This window comes from Ischnura elegans (genome assembly GCF_921293095.1).
Source record: "Ischnura elegans chromosome 13 unlocalized genomic scaffold, ioIscEleg1.1 SUPER_13_unloc_1, whole genome shotgun sequence".
Taxonomy (NCBI): Eukaryota; Metazoa; Arthropoda; class Insecta; order Odonata; family Coenagrionidae; genus Ischnura; species Ischnura elegans.
Window position 1 is genome coordinate 8241701 of NW_025791657.1, and position 26689 is coordinate 8268389.

Genomic DNA, 26689 nt, shown 5'->3' on the forward strand with positions numbered 1-26689 from the left:
GTTTTTTTTCGATTTATTGTAACATAACTGTTTTTGGTTAATAACTATTCAATAATTTGTCCAGAAACGGAATTTAGGCCCAACTTCGGATTGCGCACTGTCATATTCCATTTACGCTCTTTAAATCTGGTAATAACTGTAAACTTTCTATGATGTAGCATTAATCGTTTAAAAAATATCCATGAATCAAACATCTGAATAAATCCCAATAATATGCCACCATTCGTTGAAAATACCTCATTTTTCGATTGTAAGCCTGTTGCATACGTTATCCTCTAGTAGTACAATACGCAACTAAAGTCCGGTATCTGAACTAAACCTCGTTTGTCTGGTCAGTTATAAACGTTATAAAGTGCGGCGTCAATAAGCTTGAAATTCTCGTAAAATGTTTGCTGTTTACTTTGCTGCTATGTGATTTCTTTGTGAGATCCGACTTAAATTTGAGCTCATTACGCCCTTTTCCTTGATAAGTCTAATGTTTTTGCATTGGTGTACGTCATGAAAATGATCTTACTGTATTAGGAATTTGGAAATCACTGAGTGATACGTGGATGATTTGTTGGAGTGAACTGGTTTAGAGATTAAATTTTGCAGTGAAAGCATGAGTTTTACCATTGGGGATTTCTCGGAGTCTTCAGGAAAGTATTCGGAGAGTACCCCGTGCAGACTTTGCATGAAGAAAAATGATTATTATTACAACATATTCACTTAAATTGTGGCACGCCAGATAACTGCAGAGGATGCTTTATATGATTGAGTCGACTTGAAAGTAAGCGACGGTTTACGTTTGATTTATTTCCAGAGTTCTTTTTTTATTCCGTTCTATGAACTTATTTTCCACGATTAGTCTGAAGTGTCTTGCATATATTTTCATTGATTCCTTAGGTTGCTGTGGGAGATGGCTTGCCTGGCACTTTATGTACACTGTGCTTGGAAAAGCTCGTCGAATTCAATGATTTCAGAAATATTTCCATAAATCGGACGCAGAACTGAGAAATTTATCGTGTATAAATTACTTAAGGGTGAGTGCATCTCATTTTTTTCATTGGAATTCTAGTGTAACTTACAAATAGTGTGAAATCATTCACGTAAGTAGATATTAACTTGTTCGTGTTAGTTTACCGTGTAGCCAAGACTTCATAGTTTCACGTTCATATCGACGAGATTGAAAACTTTGGTAAGATGTTTGTATTTGTGGGTTCAACAGGTTAACACAATAACGTGAAAAAGTAACTTAATCGTGTATTTGATGAAACCTCGACGGGCAAGATATTAAGATATATGTCTGCATTAAATTAGTACATGCAAAATTTATTAAAAAGCATAGGATACAAAATTTATTATTAGGATTTTTGATTAGGATATAAAAGTTAATGGAGTATTAAATTAGTTCATTAGCAATATTAAATGATATGAAAGGACCTCGCCAATGATCGACGGAATAGTGAAATAAGTCCAGTTTGCCACGTAGTATTTCCGATTTTGGTTATTCAGTAGTGAGGACCGCAGACGTTTTGTCTTTTCGTATAACTATATGTTTAAAATTCAATCCTAGCAAAAAAAAAGTGGGTATTTGGAATTCAACTATGACCTACGAATTAAGGATATCAATAAATACGAATAATTTTTTGGGATGTGTTTTCGATATCTTTCTCTTAATTTAAGCCTCCTGTTTGGATTTAAATTTGAAGTCTTGAAGTTTAGGTCATTTATAGAATCGTATTTGCGGACGTTTTCAAAGTTCATTTGCCAGTTTAAAGTCGTATTAAACATTAAGAGATGAGAGAAATGCAAAAGTATACAAGTACTAAAAGGTAAATTAGCTACTCAAAAAGTATCCAATGAAATATTTCAGCAAAAAGATTAAAATTTGTAAGAAGAATATTAAGAAAAATGATTTGACACACCATGGCTATTTAGTGTACTTGTCCGATGTTATGTTAAAATATTATATAGTTGGTTTTATTATATATGTATGATATTTGAGTGATTTGATAACAAAATATTATTTGCTAAAATTATCTATGTCAGTGTTTTATAAATTTTTTATGTGCTTGATTACAAAAACCTTTATTCAAATTATTCTATGGTAAATAATATTTTTTTTCACATAATTAAGGTGTGGTAAGTGCTACCCCTAGATAGCATATATCAACTCTAAACTACCAAAGGAAATGTTTCTAGGCTTGTTAAATTCCTCCGATTCATTGTAAATTGTATGTATTAATAACCAAAAAAGTTTTGGATTTACATGCCTCTCTGTGTAAAGTGGTAATTTTATAATTTATTTCGTAAAGACTTCTCAAGGGATCGCATTCTCCCCGTGTATTCCTTGCTCATGATGAGAGGTAGCCAGTTCATATTGCATTTTGTTACTGTGGTAGACTACGAGCTCATCAAACAATACTGCATATCTCAAAAAACATGCAGGCCTGTCAGATTCCATTTTTTGATGTGGTGGTACATATGTATGATGAAGCAGTTAACTCCTTGGTTACATTTCATACGTGCATGCTTTCAGTCACGTTTATTGGTCACCACTAAGAAAGGATTCTCAGGAGCACTTTCAACTGCTCGATCCATCATTGGCATTGGGTTGCTACTAGAAAGGCTGTATTGCATTACTATCAGGTATATTTGCAACCCTCTCCAAAGATGCTTTTGTCACCCAATGGTGGATAGAAACTCCTATAAAAGGAGTTCCCTTTTGGTCTATGGTCGGCAATTTTACTTTCCATGTACCCTGCAATCTTAAACCTTTACATATCTCTGGTTGTAACCTCTAGCGTTCTCTGTCTATACCTATAAAAATTACCCTTCCATCATCATTTTCGAATTTCCAGTAAGCCCGTATATCCATTTTATTTATTATTTATCACGTCTTTATAAATAATCTAGAAAAAATATATCTAATTTTTCTCCATTGCCCAATTTTTACTGTACTACAATCATACTCTTATATTTATTGTTTGAGCAGAAATGAATGGATGCATTTGTTTTTTTTAAACCCATAGCATAAAGAAATTTCATGCCTTCATTCAAATTTGCCAAGCGTTTAATGTTCTGCCAATAGGGGATCTAACCAGTCTTTAAGTACTGATACACCATTTGCAATGCAATTCACAATTTTTACATTTTATACATTTCTTCAAGCCACAAAATAGTAATGATATTAGGCAATGAATGAAAACATTTGCATTAAAATGATTATATAACTATACATAACCACAAAATAGAGTTTTATAGTGCTCTATTTATAAAGGGAGGGGCCTAATTTCTCTTGTGGAGCTCGTTGGAGAATAAATATTCTTAACTCTCTTGATGCATATGATTGGCACATGTTTCAATGGGAGTGGTTGCCAGCTTCCCCTGTTCTACTATTCTCTTATTACGGTCTTTCTATCTAAGATTGAGAATGAGGTATGGATGATAGGTAACAGTATTTTCAGTACTATTGGCAAAAGGACAACATAAAAGGGGCCCCATTCCATTGTATACAAGCTTGACTGATGTTGTCATTTAAGGAGCATTGTAAACGGTTAACAGAAATGTCTGCAGCATGGAAATGAGAGCAGAGAGAGACATTCACTCCTGATATTTGTAACAGAATAAACTCCCAATTACCTTTGCACAAATTTTTGAGTAGTTGATGGACAGAATTTAAATAAATCTAAAATGAAACTGTCTTCTACAGTGAAGCTGAATGCAACTTCAGCATTTAATTAACCAAATGCTATTTTTCTTCCTTCATTTAAGCAAATCAGGACATATTCACGGAAAAATTTGCATCATCGAGTTTTAGTTCTATTTACAAATTAATTACACATGATTTTCAATGAGAAAAAATTCCCTTGGACTGCTGCAAATTAACCCTTAAACAGCGGAGTTTTATTTTGTTTTTCCGTTATAAACTGCTTAATTACTGCCCAAGCATTCAGAATAACCCTTAGTTTTAAAATTCTGTCGATTCGTTCTTGCTAGAGGGGGTGTGCCCATATGGGCACGCTAGCCGTTCCGGCCACCGGTCTGCATTCTGCAGAAGATTCGCTCGAATCATCATAGTTCTCATTTTTATCGTGATATGCCATATATTTTTGCATCTACCTATAATACTTCTTTTATTTGACAATTTGAAGTAATTTCATATCATTATACTTTATTTTTTTAGGTTTAAACATTTTTTTTGGCTGTCCATAGAAATTAACAGTATAAAACTCAGTTTTGAAAACAGTTATTGAATGAAAAAAACATGTTATCAATGAGTTTATTAACAAAATTAGTCATATATTGCTGGTACAGTCTTTGACAACTATAAATTGGGTTTTCAATCGCAGAGTATGATAGTCAGAATTCCATTGAAGGCAAATACCTGGGCACTTAGCATATTCTGAGTGCGTGCGGGAAGAATATTTTTCATAAGAAAATTGGCGTCTATGAAACGGGACAAATTGGTTATCTCTGTCTTAATACCTTATGTCATCAGACTTTCTATGATTAGTTGCACTTGATAGGGAAGGTTAAATACGACCACCAGGTCTGGGAAAGGTACATGTTCATTACAAAAACACTTGTGCAATCTCTCGCCTAAGGCTTCCTGCGGTATATTTGAACCAGAATTTTCCGTACAGATCCAGGCATTTACAATGACAGCATCAAGGAGATAGCTTCAGGTGGACCATCACCACTTTTTCCTCTGATAACATTCCTGTATCTGTTGATATTTTGATCCGTGGGATCAGTTCCGCCCATCTAAATATTGTAGCTAGAGACCACTGCTGGCTGCCTAACTTGTACAGTTTTTGAGGTAACACGTGGGAATCTCGTGACCTTTGTGAGTGGGTGCACACATTGGCAAGGTGACTTGACAGTCACTACCGAATAGTCATTCTATCTAGCAACAACAATATTCCTTTCTTTCTCCGGTGCGAAAGCATGGGAGCAGTGGGGCTGTTTAGCTAGCTGTTTTTTCGATCAATGGGAAACTTTTGGGTATCCTTTTTCTCAGAACCCTCCCAGTGCCCTCATATCCTTGAGATTTTAACTGACTTATGAGAGGAAAGCTGGTAAACCAATTGTCAAAATTAATGGAAAACATTTATTGCTTTCTCTAGTAAATTGTCCAACATGATAAGCCAATACGAAGAGAATTTACCTACCAATTTATGGTAGTTATTTTTCTCTTCAACACTCAGTCCCTGCTATATGCTGAAGTCCACCAAGTAATCTTGAGGAGTATTCAAGCACTCAATACTATATTTTAAAGCCGAAACTTATAGGTTCACCCCGTATGAACTGTTTGCAGCCATGATTGCCAAAATATTTTTTCATGGATTTATGGTATTTTAGCTCGGGGGTTGGCACATAGTTTTCTGAACAAACGTACTTAATCATATTTATTATTGGCCTAAGTGTGCACATTTTTTCACTGTTATCGTTGTGATTATTAGCTGCACAGTGAAAAACCCTCATTATATTTTGCAACCTTGTGAATTGCATTATACACCACAGTGTCTCGGACATCATCGCCACTCTCCCAAAAATTCTCTTCCTGCAGACAGCAATAACCACTCAGAAAATAATTGAATAGAACAGAGAAAAATAAATTTCTTCCGTCATGAACATTTCGGAAACGTCAACTAGGAATTTACTGGAAATTCAGCGAAATTCATTTTGAGGAATATATTCTCAGCGGATGACCCGTCATCTTGTGCTAATGTGTATGTCTCGGTCATTTTACTGTCTCCTCCATCCTTTTCAGGACTAAAACTGATGGAGCTTGAAATGGTTGCTTGTTAACTTTCGCCTTGATTGTCTCCTTGCGACTTACAACCAGGAATTGGACTTAGTTGGAAAATTTGACCACGAGTTCAATGTGGTTGATGTGATCAAGGTTCAATCTACTTTTTATTGTTACAAATTTTTATATGCGATACAAAGCGGTTACAATGAGCTTCATCATTGTATTTATCAAACATCCTTTCCCCTTCCACCATGCCCTTGATTTTTGGGTATGTATACCAGTGTTAGAAAATAGCCCTATCATTATTCATACTAGATAGTTGAGTAAAGTATAACGCAAGCACGATGAATAAAGGTGTTGAATAGTAAAAAATGTATTTTTTGCACCAAAAATTAATGGAAATATTACAAAGAAATATTGATGCCTATAAAATCTAGTGACATAAGAAAAAAATGAAAGATTGACAAAAACTTAGCGTTTTACGTCGAAATTATTTGATTACAGACCCAATAACAACGTTTGTAGCAAAGGACACCCTCAAAAAAGGCACCCCCGGCTACCGGCTAGCGTGCCCATATGAGAACACCCAAAAATAAATTCAAATTCCTTGTCTCATATGAAAGATATTACTATGCTTGCAAAAGAAACCGAAGTTGACATCATTCATTTTTAGGATAAGATTAAATACTTAGTCAAGTATAAAAAATAAAAAGGAAAAAAAATCGCATTTTTTGAAGACACATCGCTATTTTTTTTCTTTTCCCTCCTCGAACAGAGTGAGTAAGAATACCTATCATGCCATAGTCAACTGCTGGTATAAATGCTGGCCGTAAGCACACGAACCGAATAAAGTGATACATTGTCATCATTTTAGGCAAAAACAGCATGCTCCTTATTGTTTGGGTTAGAATTTATGCGAAATTCTTTAGACCGCTGCAGCTGTGCCCATATGGGCACGCTAGCCGTTCATGGGTTAAACCATTGCTGGCTGACAGTGCAGATCACAATGCAGATTCCTAGTGCAATTTTACCAAACCTCATGGTACTAGGTGTTAGGCGCCCACGGTTTATCAAGGATGGCAACACGCAGGAGAAAAGACTTAATGAACCCACAACCGGTTGAGAGCCTCATGAAATCCTTTTCTTCTTAAAACGAAATCAGGGTCACCCACAAATAATTCTTTCAATCTAATATTTGTAACAGTAACAGAAATTCCCACTGAACACTGCAGATATCGTCCCAAAAAGTGCCATGGTAACTGAGAGATGCATTATTTCAGACATTATAATTTAAATTCTGTGCACCATAGGATGAATTTACTGTGGCTATTTCACAGCCATGCACATAAAATAACCTTTATCATCCTTGCAGTCCCAAAGAGGACCACCTGATGGTTTCCTTTATGACCCTCCAGACCAGGGGCATATCCAGGATTTCTTTCTGGGGCGGGGGGAAGGGGTCATAAGCAAGGCCGTATCCAGGATTTTCTATCCTTCTTTATCCTAATTTATACAGAGATATCTTCCATAAAAAAAACTTGATGCTATTTTTATCATTAATTATTCAGCTTCTACACACATAAGCTATTTGTTACACACTTGTAAATTAATGTATGCAATTCGAATACTGTCACCATCATTAGTGAAACCAATTTCACTAAAATTCTTTCGTGTAATATCTAATTCACCAGAAGATGCAAAAAAGCCACTTCCAATACCTTGGGGAAGGTACTGGAAGTCATTGGGTTTTTAGTCAAAAGAAATGATATTAGACTGCAATTCTAAAGTTGTTTTTATAAACTTAGACCTAAGAGATTATTACTTTTAATAAGAGGCTTTGAAGGCTACTTGTTTACTTAGCATTAGATCTTAATATAAATTAATTACCACAATTAGAGGAAATCCTGGTATTGAAATCAATGCTGATATGAATATTATTGATTTATTGTTGTTTTGATTTATTCAAATTGTAGATATATTGTTCGTTGTAAATGCACTATAAGTTATTCGTAGATAAAAATATAATGTAATTATGGTAGTTATGATTATTACAATATTCAATAAAGTTCTTTCAAGTAATAGACAAAAACTCCAATACCTTGGATAAGGTATTGGAAGCGGTAATTGAATTTTTCAAGAACGGTTAAACATAAGTTGGTACCTTAAACAGCAATGTAAAGCTGAATATCTGGGCAAACTGCACTGAGCGCATGTGCCATGTAATGTGGAAATATATTGCACATCGGCCATGGGACTCACTTGCCCCACGCACGGGGAAAGTGCGATCCCTTAAGAAGGCTTTAAGAAATAAATTATAAAATTACCACTTTACACAGAGAGGAATGTAAATCCAATACTCCTTTTTGGTTATGAATACATGTATTTTAAAATGACTCTGAGGATTTTAACAACCTAGAAAAATTTCCTAAGGTAGTTAAAAGTTGATGTATGCTATCTAGGGGAAGCATTTACCACACCTTATTATGTAAAAAAATATTATTTACCATAAAATAATTTAAATAAAGGTTTTTGTAATCAAGCACATAAATTTTTTTATAAACCACTGACGTAGATAATTTTAGCAAATAATATTTTGTTATCAAATCACTCAAATATAATACAAATAAAAAAAACCAACTATATAATATTTTAACATAACATCGGACAAGTACACTAAATAGCCATGGTGTGTCAAATCATTTTTCTTAATATTCTTCTTACAAATTTTAATCTTTTTGTTGAAATATTTCATTGGATACTTTTTGAGTAGCTAATTTTCCTTTTAGTACTTGTATACTTTTGCATTTCTCTCATCTCTTAATGTTTAATACGACTTTAAACTGGCAAATGAACTTTGAAAACGTCCGCAAATACGATTCTATAAATGACCTTAACTTCAAGACTTCAAATTTAAATCCAAACAGGAGGTTTAAATTAAGAGAAAGATATCGAAAACACATCCCAAAAATTTATTCGTATTTATTGATATCCTTTATTCGTAGGTCATAGTTGAATTCCAATTACCCACTTTTTTTTGGCTTGAATTGAATTTTAAACACATAGTTGTACGAAAAGACAAAACGTCTCTGGTCCTCACCACTGAATAACCAAAATCGGAAACACTACGTGGCAAACTGGACTTATTTCACTATTCCGTCGATCATTGGCGAGGTCCTTTCATATCATTTAATATTGCTAATGAACTAATTTAATGCTCCATTAACTTTTATATCCTAATCAAAAATCCTAATAATAAATTTTGTATCCTATGCTTTTTAATAAATTTTGCATGTACTAATTTGATGCAGACATATATCTTAATATCTTGCCTGTCGAGGCTTCATCGAATAGTTTAGACTCAGGGCTTTAAGTGTGTATCTTACCACTGGAAGGCTACATATACAATGGGCCTACCATCAAAAAATGAAGAATTCTTCCTTTTGCATTAATTAATACTGACATACAATTAAGGTTGATTGCATGAGTTCTGACATGGCTATTTTGAAAAAACATATTTGAACTTTAAAATAAATATATTTGGAATCCTTTTGCTGACAAAAGGGGGTTAAGCAATGTATGGGAGCTGAAATTGGACTTAAATTCCTTTCTGGTCTTATATATATATACATAATCGTTACAAAAATAATAATATGATAATTTACAGTTAATCAAAGGAATATTCGTGAATTTCAAATGAAATGACCATTTGATACACGTAGTCTTCAAACTTTGGCCAATTATATAGGTATGCTCTCAGCGGAGGAAAAAGCAACTATAAAACCGCGATTCTAAACCAACCTTGTATACATGGTCTTACATTAATTAACATGGTTATTTCACGGATGTTGTGACCGTGTCAAATGATCATGAAAATCGTAAATACTCTACACTTATATAGTAATATAAACTCTATGTTGAAAATTGTTGATAAAATTCCCTATCCATGCTGTTGCAACGTGATATATATTTGAGGTGATTTATTCATAGCTGACTTTTATGGACCTTTCCTTGAGTATTCCTCAGTGTTTTCACTTATCATCCAAGTGAAAGTAGTTTCCTTCTGGGGTTTTGTGATCATAGTCTCCGTCAAATGCATAGGTCCTATTGCTTTCAGGTAGCTCAGCAGCTAAGGCCTTGAAATTCATGAAACGAATCATTGTTGAAATAACAGCAGATTTAATAATAAGACTGGTAATAACAGATGTTAGCACCCAGGCTGTTTAGTTTGTTTTGAGGCTGCAATGTATATGAATTCTGAAATGACCGCCGCGCGAATTCTAATATCGATGTGTTGATACGTTTTGAATTCGACTTTTGAGTCGATAACGTCGAGTCGAGTGGCCGATCGATTAGTTCGTGAGAGGGAGCATGTCGAGAAAATGTGTTTATGACGGAAATAAATAAACTACCTATTTTGTTTGCTTTGAGAGGTAGTTTTCTCGTTATTAAACATTCCTTTTGGATGTATTTTGATTCCGGAAATCTTTCTAGTCGAGGTTAGTAGTTTTTTGTTTGTAAGATTTTAGTGGTAAAGCTATGAAAGTACCTACATTAATGTGTTGTTGTTGTCCCCAAACTAAAGACGTTATCCTGCTTTTTTACTAAATAGGTTTTAAGTTGCTGCTGGATCCTTTGTTTCCTGTGAAGTAAGTTGATAAAATTTTTGGATAATTCTTTTACTGTTATGCCCTCGCCCTGAATTCGTATTCGTGTATAATATCCATATTTTTGGCGGAGATTGATGTGTATTTGGTGGTGTGTTTGTATGATGATGGGTGCCTTAAAATGCACAATTTCATGTAAGAACATCATAGTGAAGTAATGTATACAATTAATCTCCTACAAAGGTTATATTCTTGTTGTGATTAGCTAGTCTATGTAGCCTATATGTATGGGTATGATGTGAAGCGACGGTTCGATTACTTAATGAAAGGGAGTTTGAGGTAGCTTTGTGTATACCGGAGAAGAACAAAATATATTTTTTGTGTGCGTTATAGAAGATAGAGTTCTCATAATTAGACATTCTCGTTTGTACAGGACTTCCTTCAAGTCGACTTAAGTAGTTTTCGTGGGTGAACATGTTAACGTAATTATATGCATGTGTTAATTTTGTCTTTATACAAGAGGACTTAATATATCCGTCTTATTAGCAAATTAGATATTGAGGTGGTGCCGAATCCGTATTTTTTTATATGGAGATATAAGAGATAATGTTCTGTTTTCATGCCGTCGTCACTGACTTCTTATTCGTGTATCATATCCAAGAACCCTACATGTAGGCTTCTTGATCGTAGACATATTTATGGTGGAGAATACGGCGCGACTTTCTAGTGTGTTCTGTTGTTTATTGTTCTCATTAAAAATGCATAGTTACATATCCCCACCTCATAGTAAAATCATGCAAGTGGTCTCTCATGTATCGGGATTACTCTCTTGGTGTGATAGCAAGTATTTCATCTTCTAGGTAATGTTATATGCATTTAGGAGTTGTTTGGCCCTGTCGTAATGATATTATGTGTTCTAAATGTTCGCAGGTATATGTACTACATGATGTTATCATACTGTTTTGTCTTATCAACTTTTGTGTCCTTAAATACCATTATTGCTAGGCATACCGTGTGTATTAAAATCCTCTCGCGGCGATTGAAGTATCACATTCTTCTCTGTCAACGTCGCAGAAATTTTTAAACCCTCGCAATTTAAGCCTTAAAAGCTTACTTAATTTTTATATATTGGCTTTGTATGATCTTTGGGAAAAGTAGCGAAAATATGAAATTCTAAACCGGAAAACTCAAACTTCAGCAAATATAATTGATTAGAGGCGTAGTTCTCTATGAGAAGTTTCAAATCTGATTCTTTTTTTTTTATAACATAGAGGTTTGTAAGTACGTAGGATCTGTTTTGGGATGTGACATCCAAGAATATAAAATGTAATTCGAGTTTGTTTTGAACGTTGATATCTGTTTCTCCGAAAATTTGGATTTAACCTCGACAGTTTTATGAGTGACATGTTTTAGGACGACTTATTGTTAGTACTTAAGTCTGGGTATCATACAAGAAAATATAAGCTTTATATATTCGGTTTAATGTATCAAGATGCTTTATATGGAGAGCATTGGGGTTCCGTAGCGTATCCCGTTTAAAAGTATCTGCTGACTTGATATCAAATAACAAGCGAACAGAGATGACGTAATTGGTGATGGCAAAAGTTCGTTTATTAAATACAATTTATGGCTGACTTGATTTTACGTTTCATTGATTAGGATGCCTGTTTATTCATGGCAAATTATTAGGGAGTATCTTTTCAATAGTCATCACGGAGTGCCTATTTCCAATTGTTTAAATTGCTTCTTTTAATGTTGAGTTTTGTGGTATCACCATGACATTTGCTTTTAAGCTGCCCATTATTATTTTGTGCTGGTGACTTTGCTTTTTCGAGTGGTGGTAGATGCTTTTTCTAATTCCCATCATGAAGTATCTATTCCTATTTGTTCATAATGCAATATTAGTGTTGAGTATTGGGTATTCTAATGACATTTGCTTTTGGACTGCCTCATGATTGTGTTCTAGTGAACATGCTTTCGGACTGCTGATAGACGTTCCTTTTATTGTCATCATAGAGAAACTATTTTCGTTTGATCTTAATATTTATTTTAGTGCTGATTTTTGCAAGATGCTCATGGCATTGCTTTTAACCTGCATGATCATTTTGTAAAATTGAACGTTCTTTATTAGTATTAATGGATACTCATTTTAATTGTCATCATAATATCAATAATGTATTCGTTTTTATTGCTCTATTTAGTGCAAAGCGTATGAGGTTTCCAATTACAATGGCTATATAAACGAATTTTACAAAAGAAGATCTTCTAAGTAAACGAGTTTTCACCCACCATGCATTTAAATGGGTTTACAAGTCTCCACTCACGTCGGTGACGAACTAATTGATACAAGTGTCATGGGGAAATAGGGTGTAATGAGGGGTGTAAACCGAAATTTGCATTCAGGAAGATGTTATTTATCAAATGCATAGATCTTCAATACTGTTCCTTGCATTTGCAATTTCCATTGAGCAAAATATTGGGAAAATCGCATTGCTATGCAATCATCACAGCGGACATTTTTGAAAGTCGATTAAAATGTGACGGAATGGCAATAGAATGGACTTCTATGGGATGGAATTGGGCACCCTCAGTGCATTCCTCTTTTTTTAGCTGCTATAATATTTTGTATAATAGAACATGCCTTTTTAGTGCTCATAGGGGCTCTTTTCAACTGTCATTCTGAAGTACCTTCTTTCCAATTGCTCTTAAAAAGCTCTTTTAGTGCTGAGTTGCTAGGAGTGATCATGATATTTCCTTTGAAGAAGCCTGAATATTATGAATGGTGAATTGGCTCTCCAAGTTTTTAAGGATGCTCTTCTTCATTGCTCACATGATGTACCTATTTCAAAATTTTCATATTGCTGCTTTTAATACTTTGACTTGGGCGATGCTCGTAACATTTGCCTTGAAGCTGCGTGATTATTTTTTGCTTCCGATGATCCGCTTTCCAAGTTTTTTAAGGCTTCTTTTAGTGCTGATTTTTGGGTGATGATCATGGTAACTGCTTTGAATTGCTTGATCATTTTTTTCTCTTGATTATGCTTCTTGAAAGCTGATAGACTTTTAAATTTCTGTTCTGGAGATATCTGTTTCTATTTGTTCATAATTCTTGGTTAAGTGTTCATTATTGGGGGGTATTCATGGCAAATGCTTTGTTTGGCGTGATCATTTTGTGCTGTAAATATGCTTTTTTTATTTCTGATAGAGACCTATTATTTTCCATCCTATATTTTGATAGCTGAAGTAGCTCATCAAAATATTGACGAATTTATCATAGATCGCTCATCTATATGTCACGGCCGCGAGCGTTTACGGCAGTAGTACGCAGCAAACCTAAGCAGAGCATTTGTATTGAAAGATCTGGATGCAGTTACCATTTACTCGGACGGTATATTTCTTCCAGCATTGATGGGCAAAGAACTGGTGAATAGGCTTCCTGTCATAGCCACCAGTCCGAGAGCTAAGCATTTACTTGGGGTTACAATTTCATAATTAGGCAGTTGGAAATATCAAGCCGTTGCCGTTTATCAGATGCTGAAGGAGTGGAACCTACATGAAAATGTCCAAGTATTCTACTACGATTGTACTGCGACCAACATTGGGAGACTCAGTGGCGCATGCGCCTTATTAGAGCAGCTTCTCAAAAAGGATAATTTGCTTCTACCATGCCGGCACTACATATAAAAGCTGGTTTTAAAAAGTGTCTTTGACGCGAAGATCGGGAAGTCGTCGGACACTAATGTTCCTCTATTTTAAATATTTCAAAACCTATGGAGAATATATCACTAAGACCAAATAATACCCCGTTTTGGCAATAAACAGTGATAAATATAGCATTAAAGGTTATATTGACGAATATTTAAGTTTATTTAAAGAATTCTATGGTTTTACGATGAGTGAGAATGATCTAAAAATGCTGAGTGTATGCAACCCGCGTGCCACCAAAAACGTCTGCCTAGGGTGGGGCGCGCTCACTCTTGGGGCCGTATCTCGGGAACCACTGGTCACAATTGGAAAATATTTAAGGGGAATCATGCCAACTGTCCATTGTATAGTTAGTTGCCATAGAAAATCAGTTGAAAAAAACCAACGCCTACTTTTCGGCATTCATATCCGAAAAACAGCCGAAAATACCAAAATTTCCAAACTTTGAGTGCGATGCGGCACGTTTTCCCGTGATCCAATTGCTATAATATTTTACAGGATATGTTTTTACACCAATTAGCATGAAGTGAGGGGGTGTCCCGAAAGAAATTCGAAAAAATCGAAAAATAAGGACCACCCTAGTTGCAGATGGCGTGTGTCCTCCGTCTCTTTGCTTTTTAGCTGCTATAATATTTTGTACAATAGAACATGCATTTTTATTGCTAATAGGGGCTCTTTTCCACGGTCATTCTGAAGTGCCTTCTTTCCAATTGTTCTTAAAAAATTCTTTTAGTGCTGAGGCTCTAGGAATGCTCATGATATTTGCTTTGAAGAAGCCTGAATATTATGAATGGTGAATTGGCTTTCCAAGTTTTTAAGGATGCGCTTTTTAATTGCTCTCATGATGTACCTATTTCAAAATTTTCATATTGCTGCTTTTAATACTGTCTTGGGCGGTGCTCGCGACATTTGCCTTGAAGCTGCCTGATTATTTTTTGCTTCCGATGATTCGCTTTCCAAGTTTTGTAATGCTTTTTTTCATTCCGATTTTTGGGTGATGATCATGGCAACTGGTCTGAATAGGCTTGATCATTTTTTTCTCTTGATTATGCTTCTTGAAAGCTGATAGACTTTTTAATTTCCGTACTGGAGATATCTGTTTCTATTTGTTCATAATGCTTGGTTAAGTGTTCATTATTTGGGGGGTATTTATGGCAAATGCTTTGCTTGGCGTGATCATTTTCTGCTGTAATCATGCTTTTTTATTGCTGATAGAGACTTCTTATTTTCCATCCTTAACCCTACTACTGCCATCGGATCGATGTACCGGCCCTAGCTGGTTGCGTGAAAACTGCCAGGGGCCGATTAATCGGCCCGAATTATTTCACTTTATTGTCGTAATTGTGGCGTTTTCCACGGCTGTAATTAACGTAAACCCATATAATCTATCCATGGTTATAAGATGTGAATGTATCTTAAGAATTTTTAAAACAATCTAGACGTAATTAATAAAATTAAGACAATTCTCCTGCAAGTGATCAATAGCCTTAATCCCTATATTCTACTCCGGGTTACAGTCGTTACATTAAATCCTATCTCCAATTTTTAACTCTGGACAACAATATTTGACATTTTCAAATTTGACCATGACCAAGCATTCACCTGCTTTGCACTTTATTGTCGCGTTATATTTCTCTAATTTTAATCTCAAACTTTGAAGCCTGCTTGAGATTATTTTATCAATAGCCCTAATCATGATATTCTACACTGGTATATAGTCAGTGCATACCAGTGGCACAGCGATGGGGTGTTTTGGGGGATAACACCCTCCCAGAGCTCAGGCAATTTTTGAAGTTCAACATAATTTATTTATTTGGATTAATATTACTTGTAGAATAGTGCAAGGATTAATAAAATATCCCTCAGAGGCCTTAAAACTCACAATTTTTAACTATTTATCTTAATTTTTCTGGCAGAGGGCCTTCGCACCTGCCGATAACCCTGTCAGGAATGCCATACACCCAGGCGCCTCAGTAATAGTTGCGCCTGAAACCCCCCCTAGCCCTAATTCCTGGCTGTGACCCTGGTACATATTACAAATGGATGTCCATGTACCATATTGATAAGCTTGTTAATGCAGTTTTCTACTCTTAAAAATTCTTTTTCCACATGTGTATACTGCTGTTATATGAAATTAATAACAGATCAACTTGTGAAATGTGGCTGATTTTTCATTTGTTAGCCCTAACCCTAGGATTGTAGTCTCCATTTCTGAAAATGAGCGTTTGAATGCAAAAAACTTAAACAAATAATAAATGGCATTTTTGGAAAATAAAAGGACTGAGACTAAATAATTTGATAATCAAAATGAATATGTCACGAATATTGAAGTGTTCGAAATTCACTTACAACTTATGTATCTCAATGTTTTCACTGTGTTTTATATAAGGAAGGTTTTAAACAAACAAAGTAATATAGTTACAGTTAATACATAAATATGGTTAAGAAACATGAATTGGGGAAAAAGCCAAATATTTTGTTGAAAATGTTATAATATGAGAAGTCCTAACTTTAATATAATTGTTGATATTAATTTATTTTTAGTACTTTTAAAATTGACTTACCAACTGAAAATAATTCATTTTGTATAATGTCAGCATGTACTAAAATGATTAGAAGAAAATCGTATATAATGGTATTAGATTGTTCTTTCCAAGTTACTTTACATAGAAAGAATAAATTGTAATAAATTGATTACAAAGGTAAACACTGATGCATACAGGGTAATTACTATTGATACATTATCAACAGAAAAAATATTCTGAAAATTTGGACCTGACAGGCCATCGATTGATGGCCTGTCAGGTCCAAATTTAATATAATTGTTGATATTAATTTATTTTTAGTACTTTTAAAATTGACTTACCAACTGAAAATAATTCATTTTGTATAATGTCAGCATGTACTAAAATGATTAGAAGAGAATCGTATATAATAGTATTAGATTGTTCTTTCCAAGTTACTTTACATAGAAAGAATAAATTGTTATAAATTGATTGCAAAGGTAAACACTGATGCATACAGGGTAATTTCTATTGATACATTATCAACAGAAAAAAATATTCTGAAAATTTGGACCTTACAGGCCATCGATTGATGCATTTCTGTGCATTACAATATCCTTTGATAGATATCATCACGTTTTTACTCATTACCTTTTCCATATTATTATTACCCTGGAATTTACTCTAAACTCTGTCCACTTTAAAAAGCACCCTCATTGATACAGCATAATCAATGGTAAAGGTGGCAGATAGCAATTGTCCTCTGTCTCCTTTTTCCCAAGAGCAGCCATCACTGCTCTGGACTACTCCCAGCTTTCTTCCTTTACATTGCTTTGCTTAATTGCATCTTCAAATTTGAGATAAGGGATGCGAATAAAATGCTTCTGCAACTTATCATCAGCAATTCCCAACGCAATTTTCAATTCCCAGTTCAACCATCAAGCGATTACAATAGCATTATAATGATGCAGCCCTGTGTCTGGCTTTTGGGATTGGGTTGCTGTTCCCTTTTTCATCTATTTAATACAAGTTTGTCGACTTTGTAAAATAATCAATTGCATAGCTACCGTTCCCATAGATTTTTGCCTTTATCTCTGCCTTTCTTCTTCAGTCTTATATCAGCACGCTTCCTGAATATCCATACCTTCTAATTTCCTCTTTATTTTCCCCATTGATAATAACAGTCACATTTCCATCGTCATTTACTGTCATAACTTAAGTTTTCACTACACATACTTTCATTCCTTCCTCTAAACTGTTCCTCCTCATTTTTTGATGTTCGCAATTGTCATTGGCGAGAATCTCCATGTCGACGAAAACCTTGATGATTTTTTATTGCATCCTCCATACCCTTCTCATTTTTCACTTTTCTTGGTTTTTCTGACCATCTCTTCCATGCATGTGTTAAGTATTGTGAGTGAAAGGCAGCAGCCCTTGCTTACTGCCCGGCACAATTTCATACTTTAAACTTTCATAGCCACCGTCTGGTTTTGTACAATTCCCTAATCAGCCTACCATCCCTCCAGTCTACTTTCTTTAACTTATGAATACCCAATAGCTTATCCCATTTTTCCCTGTAAAATGCTGTTTCCAGGTCCATAAAGCCAACCTTTTCCTCTTCCCCAGTACATTTCTCCAATGTTCATAGATGTGCAATAGTTTGTATGGTATCCCTACCTCTTATTAAGCCAAACTGCTCGTCGCCAACATTCTTTTCCGTTATTCGTTCAAGTCTCACAAGGAGACATCGCCAAAGTGAAGATCGGGATCTGGATGCGGATGTTATTTTCTAAAACTATATAGGTAAGATAGAAAAAAGTTCACGGCTTTCTTCCACATGGGCCCGGGTTCGAGAGATATTTGCATGTAAAGATTTTGCGCAGCAAGACGTCCCTTGAGTAAGCTCTCCCTCGTAACTGCGGCCGTGGCGGTGCGATCTAGGGCGCTAATCCCTGTAGCGTTCTCTTAATTATAAAACACCAACTCCGGGTTCAACAATGTATTGTCACTGAATTACATCGAGGCAAGACGTTGAGTTGTAGACTGCTCCCCGTCATGCCGGGCCACGGCCTTTTATGCGAACGGCAGGTGATGACGCACAGGCTCTGCGTTAGTCAGCCGCCTCAGTTGACTGTCTCGGCCGGCACTTGGATCCCAACACCCTCCCTTCTCTGCAAGAGAGAAAAGTGTTAGCCTCTTATCTCTCACACATGCATATTGGTTTTCTCACCACCCGCCCGCTTCTTGTCATTATTTCACCCCGCTGGAATTCCCCCGCTCCGGACCCGCTGCTCTGCGCCGCCGATTTGGCCGCTACGAGGAACGCTCGATTTCTCCGAACAACGCCGCCGTCAACTTCCACATCGTATGACCTCGGCTCGTTGCGTCTGTTGACGATTTTCCCGTAGTGTTTCCTATCACTCCCCCAAACTCGGTCTTGTGGTTTCCGCTCGGGCAGGGGTGGAGTTCGATGTCTTCTATTGTAATTCTCGGCAGCCTTTGCTTTCTTTATTCCCATCTTTTCCCGGTGCCCCCTCAGGTTCGGCCACGATGGCTGCAATGAGTATGAAGAAATGGGAAGGTTTGTGCGTAATTTTCTTCCCATTAACAGCTCTGCTGGGCTATATCCGGTTTCCAGGGGTGTTGACCTGTAGACAAGTAATCCTAAATTTGGGTCTTTCTCCTTCAGTAAAATGTTTTTAACTATTTTTACTGCTGACTCTGCTTAGCCATTGCTTCTCGCTAATAATGGACTGCTCGTTATCAGCCGGAATCCGTATCATTTGGCGAATTCCAACATTTCTCCTCTAAAGTGTGGTCCATTATCGGATCTAACAACTTCTGGGATCCCAAACCTAGCGAAAATCGCTTTGATTTTTCCGATGACTGCTGCTGCGGTAGTGCTTGTTAACCTCGCCACCTCCGGATATCTGGAAAAATAATCTACAACAACTAAAAAGCTGTAATTGCGGACGGTTAAGATATCCATTCCTACCATCATCCAGGGTCTTTCCGGAACTGCAGTTGGCATCAGGGGTTCAACGGGCTGTGGACGCCTCTCCAGACATTCTTCGCATTTTTCAACTGCATTTTGTATGTCTGCCGATATTCCTGGCCACCAAATTGCATCTCGTGCCCTTTCTCTACATTTCCCTATTCCTAAATGACCTTTATGTAACTTATCGAGCATCTCCTTCCTTAACTCCTTCGGAATAACAACTCTGTGTCCATGCATAAGCAATCTTTCTCCCTCATTGAGATATCCTCTTTCTTCATAATATCTCCGCAGCGGCAGGTCAAGGTCTTCTTTGTGCGCAGGCCAGCCATGACGAACGTATTGCTTTATCACTTTTAAAACGTCGTTTCTTTCTTGCTTTTCTCTGACTTCTTCCAGCCTGGTGTCTGACGTTGGTAGAGCCTTTATTACTTCTTTCACCATCGCTTCATCCTTTTCTGCCATAATTATGTCCTCATCCCGTGGTCTCCTGGCCAGTGGTGCTCTGGAAAGCATATCTGGGGTATAAAACAATTTACCAGGAACGTGCTCAATAGTGTACTGGTAGCCCAGAAGTCTCATGCGAAATCTTTGCAATCTCGCGGATAAATCACTTAATGGTTTGGTACTCAATAAGGGCACTAATGGTTTATGATTCGTCCTTAAAATGAAATGGGATCCTTGGATGCATGAGGTGAATTTCTCACACGCCCAAGTCAAAGCCAACGCTTCTTTTTCTATCTGCGCGTACCTTTGTTCCGTGTCCGTTAGGGATCGGGACGCAAAACTTACGGCTTTCCACACCCCGTTTTGGTTCTGCTCTAGAACGGCCCCCAAACCATACGATGACGAATCTGCCGACACTCTGCATTTTTTGTTTGGATCATAAATCCCCAATGCGGGCGCTTCAGTGAGCCTCTTCTTGATCGCTGCAAATGCCTTATCGTAAACTTCAGTCCAAGGAAGTTTCCCTTTGCAAGATAATAATTCTCGTAATGGTTGTGTCATGTCTGCCAGGTGATCCAAAAATTTTAAGTGGTAATGAACCATACCCAGAAAACGCCGCACCGCTTCTGTTGTCTTGGGTCTTTCCATCTCGCGGATAGCTTCTATCTTCTCCGGGTCAGGAAGTAATCCTTCTTCTGCCGAGATTATATGTCCTAAAAATCGACATTTGTTTACTCTCCATTTGCATTTATTATAATTAAGGGTGATTCCTGCTTTCTGAAGCCTTCTCAACACGGCTTCCAGGCGCTCGTCGATCTGCTCCCTCGTTTAACAAAACACTAGGAGGACATCATCGAGAAAATTGGCAACACCTTCTAAACCTGCTAATGTTTCCGACATTCGTTTCTGAAAATGTTCTCCCGATGACGCCAACCCCATTGGGACGCGGTTGAAGAAATATCTTCCTAATGGCGTGATGAATGTCGTCATTTTCTTGCTCTTTTCTTCTAACGGTATTTGAAAATACCCTCTGCAGGCGTCGAGTTTACTCATTACTTTAGCTTGACCTAGACGGGCTAAAATTTCATTCACTGCTGATAGCATGTGCGTTCTCGTGCGAAGAATATCTGGAGAGGCATCCACAGCCCGTTGAACCCCTGATGCCAACTGCAGTTCCGGAAAGACCCTTGGGTGCCTCTCAGCAGCTCAGTGCTGCACCTTTTCCGCCTGACGTGCCTTCCGTAGAGCCACCTCCAGCGTTAGGCCCGGATCCATCTGCAACGCTTGCGACAGCTTCGCGTCGTAGACTCCGACCACAATTCGATCTCGGAGAAGATCGTCCTCGAGTGACCCATATTCGCAATATTGTATGAGGCGATACAGGTCTGAGATGAATTCATCCACTGCTTCTCCCTCCTTCTGGCACCGTTGGTTAAACCTCGCCCTCATGTATACGACGTTAACCCGTCCCATGTAGTGATTCTTGAGTTCTTCGTATACCTTCTTGTATTTCTTCTTATCCGCTGCTGACAGCTGTAGGCTAAGCAGTACGTCTTCCGCCTTTTCGCCCATCACGTACACCAGCATGTTGAGTTGCTCCTCGTCGCTTTGCTTCTTCAGCCCAGACGCAACCCAGTATCTCTCCCAACGTTGCGCCTATCGCGGCCAATCCTCCGCCACGAAAGAAAATTGGGAGGGCGCCGTCACGCCTGCTGTTAGCACGAACGTGCTGTTGCCTCGCCATGTCGATCTCGCCGCTGCGTTCCTGGCACCGCTGCCACCATGTAGCGTTCTCTTAATTATAAAACACCAACTCCGGGTTCAACAATTTATTGTCACTGAATTACATCGAGGCAAGACGTTGAGTTGTAGACTGATCCCCGTCATGCCGGGCCACGGCCTTTTATGCGAACGGCAGGTGATGACGCACAGGCTCTGCGTTAGTCAGCCGCCTCAGTTGACTGTCTCGGCCGGCACCTGGATCCCAACAATCCCCGAACCTGTAGTTGGTATCCTGGATTCGAGTCCCAGTGTCGGCAATATTTTTTCTCTCTTGTAATTTTTGAAATCACTGTTACATTTTATGCCCTTTCGTTTTATTTAGCTACTTCGCGAATTTTTTTTAATTTAATATCAATTTATGGATTTTAAGCGAAACTCTGAATTGTGTCGTACCACGCGAATTAGAGGACGTATATAATTACTTAAACGTGAATTTCCGTGTAATGTGCTCATCGTGTGCACCGATGCACACCTCTGTCTCGCATCAATTAACCGATTGCACATCTATTCATGAATCGTTCCTCGGTTTTAGACGCGTGTGCCTCCACTTTCAAAGTCTTTTTTTTCCATTTCTGTAGCACTGGTATTTTCTGGCTTCAACGTTTTTTATTCAAAATATCATTTACACTAGGCATTCCCTCCATTATGTTTTCTTCGCAGCCCACCCACTGTCTTCCAAACAAATCTCGATCTTTACAACAGAATTTCCTTCCACTCACCATGCCTCCCTTATGACCTGCCTTCTAGCGTCCTTCAAATACTTCCGTCCCAACAACCCTCCGTCCACACTGACCCTCGATTATCCCTGAATAAGGCGCCGAGGCCCAATTGTGTGAAAACGGGCGCGAAAGGTAAACAAAGAAGACCTCGAAAACGACTTAAGTGGGCTGCCGGAAAGCAGGATCATTGTACTGGATGGGTAGGAGGGGAAACTGGCTATACCATTTCCCCGAACTGAAGGCGGCTGGGTGGAAAATAGAAAGTAGCCAATGGGAAGCGCTGCCCCTTCCACCTCTCCGTTCCCCTCCATTCCCTTCCCTTTTCCCCTCCGCTCCCGTCCATCCGGTCGACCAGTGTTGCCAGCCTTGGGAGTAACGGTACTACTAACGAGCACTCGGCGATCTCCAAAGATTCGGCTTGGCAACACTGCCAGCTGGAGAGCGATGTGCACTCAACGGAGTTCGGAGAGAGACTGCGGGCTCTTGCACACTTTCTCCTGTCGCTCTTCTGTGATTGGCTAGAAGAGTGGGTGGGTTGCGAGCACGCTCAATGTCAGCCGCCTTCAGCTCGGGAAAATGGTATAGGGTCAGTAACTGAATGTGAGGATAGGCATTGATGTTTATTAGTTGAGAAGAAATACTTGAGATTGCGAATATACGAAGTGGCTGTGGGAGCAAGGGCTTGGACGAGGATGATCAAATTTCCCGGGAATTTGAGGGTAAGTCATTATATAAGCCTTCCAATTCGCGTGGTAAGGCACAATACGGAGTTTCGTTTAAAATCCATAAATTGATATTAAATTTAAAAATTCACGAGTTAACTAAATAAAACGAATGGGGATAAAATATAACAGGGATTTCAAAAATTGCCAGAGAGAAAAAAAATTGCCGACACTGGGACTCGAATCCAGGATACCAACTACAGGTTTGGGGATTAACGCCCAAGATCGCACCTCCACAGCCGCAGTTACGAGGGAACACTTACTCAAGGGACTTCTTGCAGCGCAAAATCTTTACATGCGAATATCTCTCGAACCCAGGCCTATGTGGAAGAAAGCCGTGATACTTTTTCTATCTTACCTATATAGTTTTAGAAAATAACATCCACAACCAGATCCCGAACATCACTTTGGCGATGTCTCCTTGTCAGATTCATAATTCTCAGCAATGCCTTAGCCATATATGAAATCAGACTAATGTTTCGGTGTTCCTCTCACTTTCTGGTGTCTCCCATATTTAGAATCGGTATCATAATTGTCTTTACAGGTTCCCTTGGCCGTGTACCTTTATTGTATATTTTGTTACACAATTTTACTACTTCTTCTTGACCTTCCTTCTATGCACATAAATGATTCAATAGGAAGCTCAACTATGACCATTATTCATGTACTTCATTTTTGTGCTATCAATTTTATTGAGTACTGGTTCCAAATTTTAGTTTTATTGTAGTTGAAAGACACAACACCTTATTGTAAGATCAAATGAAAAATGAACATATAATAAAAAGGGCGGCCCATCTTGATACTTTGAGGCCGGTATATTGCTTTCTATCAAATGGTTTGAGTTATCAACTAAAGGGCTTTTATAAATTAGACCAGTTAAGCTTTCTTTTGTGATTAAAATTCTTTTCTAGGGCTTCCAGCTGGTGAAAGTAAGTTTAGGGAAACATCTAAGTGGTGACTATTCCTTCCTCAGCCTCACTGACTGTCATTTAATCTGCGAATGGAGCATCTCATGCAGGGGAATGAAGGAATGTGATTAACGAAGACTTGGAAAAATGTGGAGCTGTTCTTGCTGATAAGTCAACATCTTGCTGAATTCCATATGATGGACAAGCAGGCATCCAAAATCAGTGGAGGCAGAGTTACAATGGGTGAGGTGAGGGGTGGAAGTGGTTGTGATGCACCAATTATCCCTAATGCCCTCAAGATGATCAGAATTAGTAGAAAGAGGAGTTGCGCAGAGGCAGTCATGGGGAACAAAGATGAGTTTAGTAATTGTGAGGCGAAAAATGCTGTAAAGGGACAAATGTCAAACGAAACTTCATATAATTGCTACCACTGCACAGGTGGATTCAGCACCAAAAGTGAGCTCAACAAACACCTTGAAACTCATTTTGGTGCCAGCAATTTAGTCGTGGATGATGAATCATCCATGGTGCTAGATATAAAAGGGACAAACAGTGGAAAACAAGGGCTGAAGCATGAAGGAAATGGGCCTCGAAAGGAAGTATCCAGAGGGACTCTGGAGAAAGGAAACGATAGAAAAGAGAGAAGGTTTGCTGTAGGAGCTGACGCATGTGTAGAAAGTGATTCCTTAAATTCCTCCTCTTGCACTAAAGACATCAAAAAGGGAAAGTGCTCCAGCGCAAGAGGGAGGCCTTATTCCTGTAGTGTGTGCTATAAGTGTTTCACTAAATCTTCTACTCTCAACAATCACATGCGTGTACATACAGGGGAGAAGAATTATTCCTGTAGCGTCTGCAATAAGTCTTTCCATCAGAGTTCTTACCTCACCAAACACATGTGCATCCACACAGGAGAGAGGTCTTATTCATGTAAAATATGCTGTAAGTCATTCAGTCGTAGTGATGTCCTTACCGAGCACATCCGTATTCACTCTGGGGATGAGCCTTATTCCTGTAGTGTCTGCAATAGGTCTTTCTCTCAGAGGAGCAACCTCAACAAGCATATGGCTACTCACACTGGGGATAAGCCTCATTCCTGTAGTGTCTGCAGTAGGTCTTTCTCTCTGAGGAGCAACCTCAACAGGCATATGGCTACACACACTGGGGATAAGCCTTATTCCTGTAGTGTCTGTAATAAGTCTTTCTATCAGAGTTCTGACCTCACCAAACACATGCGTACCCACACGGCAGAGAAACCTTATAGATGCAGCATATGCAATAAGTCTTTCTCTCTGAGTTGCAACCTCAAGATGCATATCGTTACCCACACAAGAGAGAGGTCTTATTCATGTAAATTATGCTGTAAATCATTCAGTCGCAGTGATGTCCTTACCAAGCACATGCGTATACACACGGGGGAGAAGAATTATTCCTGTAGTGTCTGCAATAAGTCTTTCTCTCAGAGGAGCAACCTCAACAAGCATATGGGTACACACAAGAGAGGGGCCTGATTCATGTAAAAATGCTGTAAATCATTCAGTCGTAGTGATCACCTCACCGAGCATATGCGTATACACCCAGGAGTGTCTACAGTGTCTGCAGGAAATCCTTCACTCAGGGAAGAACCTTCTACAACCATATGTTTACGCACACAGGAGAAAAAACTTTTTCATGTAGAATACACTGTAAATTATTCAGTCATAATTATAACCTTACCAAGCACATGCGTATACACACACACACACACACACACACGGAAGAAACACTATTTCTGCAGTTTCTGCAGGAAGTCCTTCACGCATACTAGTGCCCTTAAAAGCCATATGCATATGCACACAGGAGACTGACATTATTCATGTAACATTTCCTGCAAATCTTTCTATCACAGTAGCCAGCTAACCACACACAAACATACGCACACTGGAGAGAAACCTTATGCATTTAGCCTTTGCTTGAAATCCTTCTCTCTTAGAATCTCCATGCACCGTACATAAGCTCACGCGCACAGGAGTTATACTTTGTTCATGCAATGCCTGCAGCAAGGCTTTTGCTCACAAGTCCACCCTCGACCATCACCCATATAGGAGGGAGACCCTATTCTTGCAGGGAATGTGGGAAAACTTTCTCTGAGAAGAGCGACTTTGTGAGGCATTTCCGTCCCCACATCTAAGAGGCATTATTGTTCTAGTTGACGGTATGAAGGGTTTACTCAAATTGGTTACTGAAATGCACCTGGCATTCATACTCGCTGGAATGATACACCATTGAGATATTGCATTTGCGGACATTTTTCCCTGATAAAATCTGTGTTTAGGAGATGTGTAATTCATTATCGTTTACACAAGTAGTGTTTAATAATGATGAGCAAATACCCAATAGGGATGGTGAGGTGTAGTAGTGAATGCATGAAGAAGTCATGGATTTTTGATTTGTGTTTTGAAGGAGCTTGGTAGCAAAAAAGTGCAAGGCCACCCACTCATCTCACTCTGCATTAAGACAATATGCCACTTACTTTCACTCGAATTTTTATGCTCAAGGTCTAATATCTTCCGTTATGTTTCTCTCA

At 38.0% G+C, this 26689-nt stretch overlaps 1 protein-coding gene across 2 annotated transcripts; it reads left to right on the forward strand.

Annotated features, from left to right (window-relative positions):
- Positions 1 to 364: 364 nt before the first annotated feature.
- Positions 365 to 25744, forward strand: LOC124172372 (zinc finger protein 501-like). Of its 2 annotated transcripts, XM_046551814.1 has the most exons (3): positions 365 to 769; positions 886 to 1022; positions 24130 to 25744. In XM_046551814.1, exon 3 carries the CDS (start codon positions 24321 to 24323, stop codon positions 25632 to 25634), a length of 1314 nt encoding a protein of 437 aa, XP_046407770.1. In that variant the 5' UTR covers positions 365 to 769; positions 886 to 1022; positions 24130 to 24320; the 3' UTR covers positions 25635 to 25744. The 2 variants fall into 2 exon arrangements, with proteins under 2 accessions (XP_046407770.1, XP_046407771.1); XM_046551815.1 differs by lacking the exons at positions 365 to 769; positions 886 to 1022 and adding an exon at positions 10348 to 10386.
- Positions 25745 to 26689: the final 945 nt, after the last annotated feature.

Bases quoted from the DNA above. Each gene is read 5' to 3' on its own strand.
- LOC124172372 (XM_046551814.1), top strand. From the start codon at position 24,321: ATGATGGACAAGCAGGCATCCAAAATCAGTGGAGGCAGAGTTACAATG.